Source organism: Pezoporus flaviventris, unplaced genomic scaffold, assembly GCF_033815535.1.
Source record: "Pezoporus flaviventris isolate CSIRO_AGI_PZ_B2104156 unplaced genomic scaffold, CSIRO_AGI_Pfla_v1 ptg000007l, whole genome shotgun sequence".
In the NCBI taxonomy this organism is placed as follows: Eukaryota; Metazoa; Chordata; class Aves; order Psittaciformes; family Psittacidae; genus Pezoporus; species Pezoporus flaviventris.
The window spans coordinates 17311842-17324693 of record NW_026892555.1 but is presented as its reverse complement, the minus strand read 5'-3'; the positions used below and the strand labels follow the sequence as shown (position 1 = coordinate 17324693).

At 41.4% G+C, this 12852-nt stretch overlaps 1 protein-coding gene across 5 annotated transcripts in view; it reads right to left on the bottom strand.

The window, feature by feature from the left end:
- Positions 1 to 12852, bottom strand: part of NUDCD1 (NudC domain containing 1) — a 34866-nt gene that overhangs the window by 17018 nt on the left and 4996 nt on the right. For 2 of the 5 annotated variants that reach the window (XM_061447863.1, XM_061447862.1), the window contains 2 exons: positions 12229 to 12322; positions 8659 to 8813 (listed from right to left, as the gene is read on the bottom strand). In XM_061447863.1, coding sequence (XP_061303847.1) covers positions 8659 to 8751 — 93 coding nt within the window. In that variant the 5' untranslated portion in view covers positions 8752 to 8813; positions 12229 to 12322. Of the gene's footprint in view, positions 1 to 8658; positions 8814 to 12228; positions 12353 to 12852 lie in introns of all 5 variants that reach the window. The other 3 variants (XM_061447859.1, XM_061447860.1, XM_061447861.1) reach the window with 2 other exon arrangements.

Genomic DNA, 12852 nt, shown 5'->3' with positions numbered 1-12852 from the left:
GGCACAAAAGGACCTGGGGGTGCTGACTGACAAAGCGAAACATGAGCCAGCTTGTGCCCAGGTGGCCAAGAAGGCCAACAGCATCCTGGCTTGTATCAGAAACAGCAGGGCCAGGGAAGCGATCACCCCCCTGTACTCAGCACTGGTGGGGCCACACCTGGAATACTGTGTTAAGTTTTGGGCCCCTCAATACAAGAGAGACATTGAGGTGCCAGAGCACATCCAAAGAAGGGCAATGAAGCTGGTGAAGGGTCTGGAGTAGAAGTCTAAAGCGGGAGCAACTGAGGGAACTGGGGTTGTTTAGCCTGGAGAAAAGGAGGTTCAGGGGAGACCTTCTCACTCTCTATGCGTAAGGAGATTGTAGCAAGGTGGGTGTCAGTCTTTTCACCCAAGTAACAAGCAATAGTACAAGAGGAAATGGCCTCAAGTTGCACTGGGGGAGTTTTAGATTAGATGTTAGGAAAAATTTCTTCACCAAAAAGGTTACTGAGCATTGGAACAGGCTGCCAAGGAAGTGGTGGAGTCATCATCCTTGGGGATATTTAAAAGACGTGTAGATGTGGTGCTTCGGGACATGGTTTAGTGGTGGACTTGGCAGTGCTGGGATAACAGCTGGACTCAACTTTAAAGGTCTTTTCCAACCTAAAAAATCCTGTGATTCTACTATGCATCAAGATAAATATATCATGCTCTATCAGTGGCACACTGCAATCTTATTTTTTAAGCTAAACTGCAAGCATGGATTGTTTTTGAGCATGAAGAGAGAGACTACAGCAAACATGACAAAAAATAATATATAACACTGATTTTCTTCTTTTCATAAAGGGAAAAAAGCCCCCAACAAAACATAAAGATAAATCCAGTATTTCCTGCAGTATAAACTTTACACAAATCAGGCTGATTGCATAATAGTGCAAAATTACTAATGTCATCTATATCACCAGTTCTCAGAAGTCCTGCTTTAGTTCTATGTTGCCTTCTTCATTGCCTGCTAATTCTAGCAGAAGAAACTGCTTTTGTGCTGTAAAATGGATTTCCAACTGTTGTCATTAAGTACAAAGGCATGTCTTCCAGGACATATTTTAGGGATTATACTTTATCTTCTGCCTTCACTCTCACATCCCTTCTTTGTCGCTTAAGGCTTTGTAACTCTCTGCTATTTGGCTTGCAGAATGCCAGCAATGCCACTGCCTGCAAAGGACTACAATTTACCTGCCTTTTGTGAGTTAAAGTAATCTCTGAATGTCCAAAAGGTTTGTTAGGAAAAAAACCCCGAACAAATATTTATGATTCATGAAGAACTCGGCACTGCAGTTTAAAAAATGGTCAGGACATGCTTTATCAGCAATTCAGCTTGATTTACCTATAAAGTAGATCAGGCTGCAGTATTAAGAGTACAAACAAAATATTCTTAAAGAAAAACACAAGATGCAGACTGCAGATTCAGCAACATCAGTCACATCTCTATAATCTTTCAAAAAGCTGAAATAGAACTTAATTGCTTGAAGTTTTTCAACTGAACTAAGCAGCTGCCAAATAAAATGGGCTCACAGTCTGTCACGAGAGGGGTCCGCCACAGATTCATTCCAAGCCCCATCCTGTTCAACATCCTCATAAATTACCTGGATGAAGAAATTGAAAGCACCCTCACCATATTTGCTGATGACAGCAAACTAGGTGATGGGGTGGACAGACATGTCTTGCACAGAGACACAGATAGCCCGGAAGAGTGGAGTAGCAAGAACATTGTGAAGATAGAGAAAGGCAAGGTGCTGCACCTAGTACAGAATAACTAAAGAGCCGAGAGCCAGCCAGGATCTGTGTGGCTGCAGAGCAGCCTTGCTAAAAGGGACTGGAGTGTACTGGTGGACAGCAAGCTGAACATGAGCAAGCAGTGCACTGGTGCAGCAACATGGGCAAAGTTGCTAAGCCACTGTCCAACATATTTGAAAGATCATGGCAGTCAGGTGAAGTTCCCAACAACTGGAAAAGGGAAATATAACCCCCATTTTAAAGAAGGGAAAAATGGATGACCCAGGAAATTACAAACGAGTCAGTCTCACCTCTGTGCCTGGGAAAATCTTGGAGCACATTCTCATGAAAGGCATGCTAAAGCATACGTAAAACAACAAGGTGCTTGGTGACAGCCAGCATGGCTTCACTAAGGGGAAATCCTGCCTGACCAATTTGGTGGCCTTCTATGATGGGGCTACAGAACTGATGGACAGGGGTAGAGCAGTTGATGTCATCTACCTGGATTTGTGCAAAGCGTTCAACACTGTCCCACACGACATCCTTGTCTCTAAATAGGAGAGACATCAATTTGATGGATGGACCACTCGGTGGATAAAGAACTGGCTGGATGGCCGCATGCAAAGAGTTGTGGTCAATGGCTCAATGTCCGGCTGGAGACCAGTAACGAATGGTGTCCCTCAGGGATCCACACTGGGACCGGTCTTGTTCAACATCTTTGTTGCCGACATGGACAGTGGGATTGAGTGCACCCTCAGTGAGTTTGCCGATGCCACAAGCTGTGTGGTTCAGTTGATATGCTGGAGGGAAGGAATGCCATCCAGAAGGACCCTGACACACTTGTGAGGTGGGCTGATGCCAACCTCATGAAGTTTAACCATGCCAAGTGCAAGATCCTACACTGGGTCAGAGCAATCCCAGGCACAGCTACAGGTTGGGCAGAGAACAGATTCAGAGCAGCCCTGCGGAGAAGGACTTGGGGGTGTTGGTTGATGAGAAAATGAACATGCGCCGGCAGTGTGCGCTCACAGCTCAGACAAGCCAACCATATCCTGGGCTGCACCAAAAGGAGCGTGACTAGCAGGTCGGAGGAGGTGATCCTGCCCCTCCACTCTGCTCTTGTGAGACCTCACTTGGAATACTGTGTGCAGTTCTGGTGTCCTCCACATAAAAAGGACAAGGAACTGTTGGAACAAGTCCAGAGAAGGGCCACGAGGATGATCAGGGGACTGGAGCACCTCCGTATGAAGACACGCTGAGAAAGTTGGGGCTGTTCAGCCTGGAAAAGAGAAGGCTGCGTGGAGACCTCATAGCAGCCTTCCAATATCTGAAGGGGGGCTATAATGATGCTGGGACTCTTCGCTAGGGACTGTAGTGACAGGACAATGGGTAATGGGTTAAAACTTAAACAGGGGAAGTTTAGATTAGATATAAGGAAGAAATTCTTTTCTGTTAGGGTGGTGAGGCACTGGAATGGGTTGCCCAGGGAGGTTGTGAATGCTCCATCCCTGGCAGCGCTCAAGGCCAGGTTGGACAAAACCTTGGGTGGCATGGTTTAGTGTGAGGTGTCCCTGCCCATGGCATGGGGGTTGTAACTAGATGATCTTAAGGTCCTTTCCAACCCTGACTATTCTATCATTCTAAATCGGGTCTGAAGCTGCATCTGCAGGGGCATTACTAGTAGAGACAGAGACATGATCATCCCACTCTGGTCAGTGCTTGTCAGGCCACACCTGGAGTACAGTGTCCAGTTCAGGTCCCCACAACTGAAAACGTACACAGAATGGAAAGGGTGCAAAGAAAGGCCATGAAGACAGTCAAAGGGCTGGAGAACCTGCCCTATGAGGCAAGACCAGAGGACTTAGGTATTGTCTCCCTGGAGGAGACTCAGGGGGTACCTCATGACAGTAGTCCAGTACTTAAACAGTGGCTACAAATAGGTCTGAGGCATTCCCTTCACAAGTCACAGAGAAGACAAGGGTTAATGGGTAAAAGTTGCACCAGGAGAGGTTTCAACTCAGCAGAATTTTTACAGTGAGAACCACCAATGACTGGAACAGCCTCTCCAAGTACATGGCAGAGTTCCCATCACTGGAGGCCTAAGGTACTAGATAATCTCATCCAGATTTCCCATGAAAGGTTGTAACCTATTCTCTTTTGTAGTCCCTTTGAACCTGGGCTGTTTAATGACACTAAAACGAATAGCGGATACTAACAACATAATTCAAACAAACAAAAAAATCCACTACCTTGCCCTTTATACTGATTCATAGACTTCAGAATCTGAGCTCAGGTCTCCAGAAACATCTTCCAGTAATAACAAACAAAACTAATTTCTGTTGTTTCTGTTCTGTATCTTAAAGAAACATGTCTCCTGATGTCATGGTCCTTTCCCCTCATCTTGCAGTTAATTTTATTTATATACACATATATAATAAATGAAACAAAATTAGCTTCAACAGGTTTCGGCAGATACTTTGCAGACTAGCATACCTCCATATATTTGGACAAATAAACAGTTATATCTGGAAAAAAAAGTGCCTGACTAGCCTTTACAGATCAACATTTCCCTTTTTAAATCTAATCTACCTTCTTAATAGACTATGTTGAGAACATAACTAATGGTCACAGAGCCAAACTGTTTTTAGCTTTATTTTACTGGGTTCATTTCCACTCACTTGATCTACAATTATTTTAAAGGCCCACAAACCAGAAAACTCTTGCTTAAAAATGAGGAAATTCTTTCCTTGTTACTAAAAATCAGCATTAGTGTCACTAAAATTGAAATATATTTAAGTTGAAATAGATCTCTAAAACAGAAAAACAGCATGTGAAGGAAAAATATTACAGGAACAGATTTGAAGGAAGATGTTTACAAACATGTAAAAAGAAGCACTAACAGAAGCATATTATTATACCGAAAACTGGGGTGGGGGAGACAAGAATTCATCTATTCTGTGCCACACAAAATGCACTTTCTTACTACAGTAAGGGTGGGCATGAGACTAAGAAATAGCAGTGAAAAAAATACCAGATTAAACCAGCAACTCATCACAGGCCCTGAAATTTCAGATGCAAATAATTACAGTACTTTCTAAGCATCTCCTGTCCTTCCATTTTCACTTGGTCAATGGACAGGTTGGGGGTGGGAAATCATCTCTACACATACCTACTTCCAGAAAAAGAAACTCGCTCATTCTGATTTATGAAATAAGGCAAAAATATACATATAAAACACCATCTTTAAAAGAGTTCTTTGCACTTCAGCACATATATGCTTTGCAAAAAGAGCACACTTGTGCTTGCAGAGCATGCCAGGACCTCATTTGTTGAGAATCCTGTATTTGAGCGGATTTCAAATCCTTCGTATTTTCCAGATGTTATTAAAATCATATGCATTTAAAACATGTTCAAGTGTAAGCAAGAGGAATTGGATTTGGCTAAGTACCATTTTAATAACCAAGAGCAAGAATGAGCAGATGACAAGCAGATAGCCTGCTTGCCGTTTGGGCCTACTTGAATTCATATTAGAGATTACTGTATACTCCAAAAAGGCACAAGGGCTGTTATGAAACCTGCAATGGAAAAGATGCAGATTTGATTTTTAATTACTGAAAACATTCAGGGTCACTCTGCAGATCTGGTTGAATCACTGTGCTCCTTGAACTATTCCACTAATTTATAACACATACAGGAAGGCAGAACGAAAGTACTGAACAAACACACCCCAACAAACCAAACAATCAAAAAATCCCCAACCCAACAACAAGCCCACAACACAAACAAACCAAACAAAAATCCCACAATTAAGGTTTCATCGAAAGGAAGTGTTCTCTACAATAACTGCTCCATTGTAACTAGCCATGACTTTGGTGCCTAGAGAAAGAAATAGTAACAAATTTCATGCATCTGATCATGGAAAGAAGCACCACCATCCCTCTTAACAATGATCTACAGGGCTATACTCTGTAGCATTAGAGAAGAACACACTTCTATCAGCTTTCAAGTGAATCTTAATAGTAAGCTTCAAATAGCTTTGTATGTAATTAAAAATCAAGCATCAACCATTTACTCTTCTAAAGCTCACATCAGATTTATCAGTACTAAACAGGAATGTCAAGACTCTTATCTCCTGAAATAAGTGAAAAATAATCTTCATTACACATTACAAAGTCACCCTCTCAATAAGCAAGAAAGAAAATGCTCTTTTCAAAATGTTTCTGATCACTAATTTCACTTCAGGCATTTATTAGAACAGTCTCTTACCTCAGTTTGACAACAAAAAGGATGAAGGATGGACTGTCTTGAACCAGGAACACAACCTGCCCTCAAAACCCTTCTGTATCAGATTTGCTCTTTGACTTGCTGTTTCTCTATGCACCACCTGGTTAACAACATTCAGTAGTAACCCCTTACTATATGAGGGGATGATGAGATACTACAGTCATGTATTACATTAGCAAGAACTGACTAAAAGAACTGTAGTCATTTTACCAGAAGTCAGGTTTCCTCACTGTAATTATGTTTAAGTGAGAGCAACACAGTTTCTTTAAGAAGAAACTAGATGCAGCTTCTTGTCAATCCAGTTCTCCAACTCCTTCCACTTCTCCAGGGAGGTTCTTCCTTTGTTTAACTATTTTTTACTCTCAAGTGACAAGGTATTACCTATTCTTTTTGCCTTCACAGAAAACATCTTCTGAAACACCTAAGTTGCAGGGATAAGTCATGATTTATGGACAACTAACACACTGCCATATCAGAATCAAAGTTGCAACCAAAACAGGAAGTAGAACTAGAAATAAGTATGTGTTAAAAAGCCTATGTCTTCTTTCACTTTGAATTTAGGATAAGCATGTTAAACTGTTATATCTTCTGTTTTAAAGACGAGTGACATTAACTTTAACTGTGGCCATTGCTAACTTGTAAGTTATTCTTGGCTGAAAACAGTATTATTATTTGCAATACACATTTGCCTAACATATGGCCAGGCACATTTGTAATGAGACACCTTGTTGATGTTTCTGAAAACACCCTCCTTTTTATGTACATGCAAACACATCTTGCAAAACAGGCTGCATTGTGCATTAGGGCACAGAACGGCAGCTATTTATTTCACAGTAGGGTGGAACTGAAACTCGTGACTAGATAAACCAGGTGCCATTTTCCTGAAGACTACAACAGCCCCACTAGTCCTAGGGAAGAATATTTATTATTTCAATTTACTGACATAAAAATGCAAATTACTGCCTGTTTTAAAATCCTTCATCTAGTAAAATCCTTTATCTGCTAAGAAAGAAATCTGCACGCCTTAGTGCCCTCCTAGTAATGGAATGAATTGGGGTGTCTGTGTTGGGGTGGCAGGGGCAAGCTGCAGAGGTGACCTCTGTGGGAACAGAACAGGGCTGCCCTGTGCTGCACATGGCTGCTTCCAACCCCAAGAGGACCACAGTGGGGCAGATATTCCCCCACAGCCCATGAAAAGCCCAAGCCCAGCTCCCGGTAGGAGCTTTGTGTGACTTTGTTTCCCATCATCCTACTCCAGGTTTTTTTTGGCAATAGATTAATTTAATTTCCCCAAGGTATAGTCTGTTTTGCCTGTGATGGCAATTGGTAAGTGATCTTCCTGCTTTTATCTCAATCCACAATTTTTCTGTTTTATCTTCTCATTGGCTTGTTGAAGAGGGACCACAGAGAATGTCTGGGTGCATGTCTGGTTGTGAGGCAGGGTTAACCAACCACAAAAAAAAAGCACAAAAAAAATGATGCTGTGACAAGCCACGCTTCACAGGAGGCTTTCCTTTACAAGCTTCTTTCTTTTAGACATTCCTACTGGGAAACCAGATAGCTCAAAAGATTTGGAAGAAATCCCAGAAGATTATTCTGTCTTGGCAAGAGTCTGCCAAAGGCTCCAACTGCTTCTACATTCCATGAAAAATAAAGGAACTGTTCTGCAGCTTCAGTTTTCCATCTAACATCCTTTGGAAACCTCTACTTCCTGAAAAGTCCAGAACTACCACTTCTGGATTTTCTCAGCTTGGCCTTGGACTAATAATATCCACCCCAAAACCCTTCACAGAGTAAGCCATGCTCTCTCAAACTATCACAGATCTCCCTGTGGTTTTTGTCCCGCAGGGTTACAAGTCAAATTTCTTGGTAGCATGAGAGTAGATATTTTCCTTTCCAGTCTTTTATTCCTTAATGACCAAATACTACAATTGCATGTACCAGAAACATGGTGCCTATCACCTCCAGAATGTGTCCTTTCACCTCCAGAATGAAGAATAGCTCTGTACCGCAAACTAGTGCCTCAGTGCATTAAAATGGCTCAAAAGAAACAAAGTTTTACTACTTAAGAACATGAGTACAAAAGCAGAGAACTGTCATGTTTTTCCAAACGTGGCTAGCTTGCTTGCACAATTTCAAGTTTGCTCAAGGCCACCAGCATCTTTTTGCCTCCAACAAGCAATGCCAAGAGTAAGCTATTAGCCCATAAGGGCCTGCATTTCTAATTCTAATCCATATAGCTTCTTTCTCTCCTTGTATCTACAATGTCAGGATTTTCACATTAGCAAACAAACATTAAGTAGCATAGGGGAGAAATGTCAGCAACTAGAAAAGAAGTGTCTACTCTTTCTTCTGCTTGTCACTATGTTTATCTTCCCCACATTGGAAGCAGATGACTGGAAGCACTACTGCAATACTAATGCAATACTATTAATGAAAGTATGTCAGAAACCTCACTTTAAATCCTTTCATCCTTCCTGGTGAACAGCACTTGTGTTAATCTACCTATGTTCCTGGCAGTAGCTTCCCCCAGTTTTTGCATTCAGCTCCTACCTGCTGTATTTTCTATCCTATCTCCCACCTTTTCAAATTCAGTAATTTTTTAATAAAGTTTATTCTTACCAGAGTCACTGACAGATTCATAATCCTTCCAAACTGATCAACATAGTAGACACTATCCTGGTACCAGGAATCAAGATGTAGATAATTATACATGCCAAAAGCACGCACGTGGTCAAGGGTATACTGATCATCACGAAGCTTCACTTCTGCTACAGCTGGTGGAGGTAAAAATAAAAAAAAAAATAATAAAAAAAAACTATTTAAACATTTATTTATCATGTAATAGTTGACAGTTCAAACATAACTTAAGAATGATTCTTCCATCCTTTGTCGATAGGTGTGGCTTATTTGACTAAAAATACATTATGCATATATAGTTTAAAATTTCACCATAAACTTGGAAAGCAGGTCAACCTCACTGAAGGCCAGTGCAGCCATTCACTGAGACCATGCAGTAACTATAACCATTAGTGGCCCATGGTGGTGGGCTCATCCTGCTCAGACACCAGATGCCCACCAAAGCCGCTCTGTCACTGCCTTCCTCAGCTGGACAAGGGGGAGAAAATGTAACAAAACCTTCATGCATCAAGAAAAGGACAGAGAGAGATCACTCAACGATTACCGTCATGGCCAAAACAGACTTGACTTGTGGAAATTAGTTTAATTTATTACCAGTCAAATCAGAGCATGATAAAGAGAAGTAAAACCAAATTTTACACTTTCCCAAACTCCTCCTTTCTGCCCAGGCTCAACTTCACTCCTGATTTACTCTACCTCCTGCCCCCACCTGTGGCACAGGGGGATAGGGAATGGGGGTTGTGATCAGTTCACCACATGTCATTTCTGCTGCTCCTTCTTTCCAGGAGAGAACTCCTCACACTCTTCACCTGCTCCAGCATGGAGTCTCTCCCACAAGAAACAGAATCATAAAACAGTTAGGGTGGGAAAGGACCTTAAGTTCTTCATTAACTTCTCCAAATGGAGTCCTTTCCACAAGCTGCAGCTCTTCATGAACTGCTCAAGCATGGGTCCCCTTCCATGGGTACAGTCCTTTAGACACGAACTGCTCCAGAGTGGGTCCCCCTTGTGGTCACAGCTCATGCCAGAAACCTGCTCCAGCACAGGCTCCTCTCTCCATGGGGCTGCAGGTCCTGCCAGGAGCCTGATCCAGTGAAGGTTTGGGACCTCCACGGGGTGCAGAGGCACAGCCTGCCTCACCATGATCTGCACTACGGGCTGCAGGGGAATCTCTGCTCTGGTGCCTGGGGCACCTCCTGCCCTCCTCCTCCACTGACCTTGCTGTCTGCAGAGCTGTTTCTCACACATATTCTCACTCCTCTCTCCAGCTGCAATTGCTCCTGTGCAGTAACATTTTCCCTTCTTAAATGTATTATCCCAGACACACTACCATCATCACTGATGGGCTCGGCCTTGGTCAGGGCTGGGTCTGTCTTGGAGCAGACTGGCACTGGATCTATTGGAGATGGGGGAAGCTTCTGGCAGCTTCTCAACAGAAGCCACCCCTGAAATAGCCAAAGTGCCACCAAAATTTCCAACTAAGCTTTTTCTGACTGAAAGAAGCTGAAACACTGGCTGTTCGCTATTACAGTACCTTCTTCAAGGCAAGAAGCTTGCTACCTGTGCTCATCCACTTGAGGAAGATTTTTCCAAACAGAAAACCTCTCCTCAGCTGCCAGTAATCAGAACTGGTCTTACCTAAGACAAGCCAAGTTTTTATTTAACCTATGCAGCTTTTTCTTCCTATTCCATACCTAGAGATCAGCTGCAGTTTCAACATCTAAAAATATAGAAAATCATCAAATTTTAGCCAAGACATCAGTAGGAGTCTAGTCCATCCTTCTGCAAGTAGTCTCAGACAGACTGGAACCCCGGTTCACTCTCCAGTACCGTCAACAACCCAGGATCCTTAGCTTCCTTGCAGGAAGTTTATCTTGAACTTCACACAGGTAAAATCCTTTAGACAGTTTTAAGTAAACTCTGTCAGTCCATGACGATTAGCCTCTAAAACCAGAGTATGGGGAAAGCACCTCAAGGTTAATCCTTCTCACAGCAACAGTTACTTTAATTCCTACTATTTTAGCTTCCACTTTCTTCTCTTTTCTGCTCAAAACCAGAGCAAAGCTATTTCCAGTATTTCACTTCCATCCATACTCGTATCAGGGGCCATTCACAACTCTATGTAGCAGTCCCCATCTTGGACCTCTTATGCTCTTTAGCATCTACTTAAAACCTACTGAAGAACCAGCAGTTTCCTCTGCTCTGCCAGAACACCAGTTACAGCAACAGCAGATCATTTTGCAGTGCAATCAGTGCCACTGCATAGCTGTCACAAAACCATCCATCAGACAGTCACTAGATGGCTCAGTGAAAACTGACCCCACCAGAGACATGGGCTGTTAACGTAAAAGTGACTACAGGAAACTGTGCAAGATTATACTGTCTGATTAATAAAAATACCCAGTCACACTATGCAAAATGAGAGTATAATTAGCAATTAGTCTTCTAATCACTGTTGATATTTGCAAGCCAACAGTATTAATTCCACTCAGCTCAAATCATTATTCACATTCACCACACAGGAGGGATTTCTATACACCTCCAATAAATAAATTACTGTTCCCTTGAAGAGCCAAGGCCCTTCAAAACAAGCTAGAATATCCACAAAGGAGACAGAAGAAAATGCATCTTTCATAGTGGGAAAGACTGCTACCCATTCCAATTCCTACTTTAAATAATTAGAATATTTTACAGTAAATTACACTAAAAGAAATTTACATTACAGTAAAAGAGATTAGAAGGATATGTTTGTTGTGAAAAATGTTTTTAAAGCTGTTTGTACAATCAAGCTTTATCACAGAGATATTTTTTCTAACATGACATGAGATGATGTGAATATTCTGCAAGCAATTAAAGACAAAATCAAATATAATCCAGGGTAATTGTTTCCAGTGAAACCAAGTACATGTCATCTACTTCCTGTATAGTTACATTAACTGTTCTTCTGAAATTAAACACACATGCGGAAGCATGTAAAGCTTTTTTAACACAGAAAACCTAAAACTGTCTTACTTCAGAAGGCTTTTCTTCTCCACTTCTCCCTCCTCACCCCCCTAGACATGCTGCTGTCAGAATTGCAACTGAAACACATAGTGAACATTCCAAATTAGATGGTTCCTGAAGCAAATGTACAACCTGTCAAGAAAATTATTGGAACAATACACTACTGGTTAGCTGACTGTAATGTGATGAGCTTTATAACCATGAATAAAGTTTTTGGCCTTGAGTTTTTCAGCCTGTAGTGCTGACACACCCTGAATAACAAGGGATCAGGAATACTGCACAATTGCAACATTGAATTAATTCTTCAGAAACAGGAGTCAGGAACTATACAATATATGGGCAATTTTAAACCAGGAACTCAAACAAATCTGTACTGTACTGTCATAAAACACTTTAAATAAGGTTATCAATTGCTTGCAAAATGTATCCTGTATATATAGCTCTCTGCCAAGGAGAAATAATTACAGTAACTATTCCATCCTCAATTAATTGAAATCCATTCTGTGATCAAGTGAAGTGTGTGCACAAATGCCATCTGCTATCACATACCATGTGCTCAAATAGTTTATAGGAGATTTTACACTAGGATGAAGTTCATTCCTTCCTTTCTACAGCCTTCCAGGTTCAAGTTTTCTTGATGGTCCTTGGAAAAATGAAGAGAAAATCAACAGAGCTGAGTGCAGAATAATAAAGCACAAAAGAGAGAAGAAACAGAGACTTTTAATAAAGCAAATTCAGGAAAAAGAGAAGTTAATCTAAATGGAAAAGAAGAAATACTTCAATCAGATCACCACCTTATTCAGTCACACAGTTTTGCCTGGTTTTGTTTGGTCAGGATTTTTTTGCCGATTTTTGCTTTTGTTAGGTTTATGGTAGGGTTTGTTGTATGGGTTGTTCTGTGCACTTTGTTTGGGGTGTTTTGGTGTGTTTTTTGGGGGGACGGTTTGTTTGTTTAAGAGTCTAGCACTGGGCTCTTCATTTTTTGGAGGCTCAATTAACAAGCAGCAATTAATGACAGCTACTCAACAGAATGATACATGGTCTCCTTCAACTTTGATAAATCTGCACTACTAAAACCCAGGAACATTGATTCATACTCTGTCATACCCAAAAAGAGACCAAATATACAGAATGTATAAATTATATCCCATCTTTCAATATTATTTCTCAATA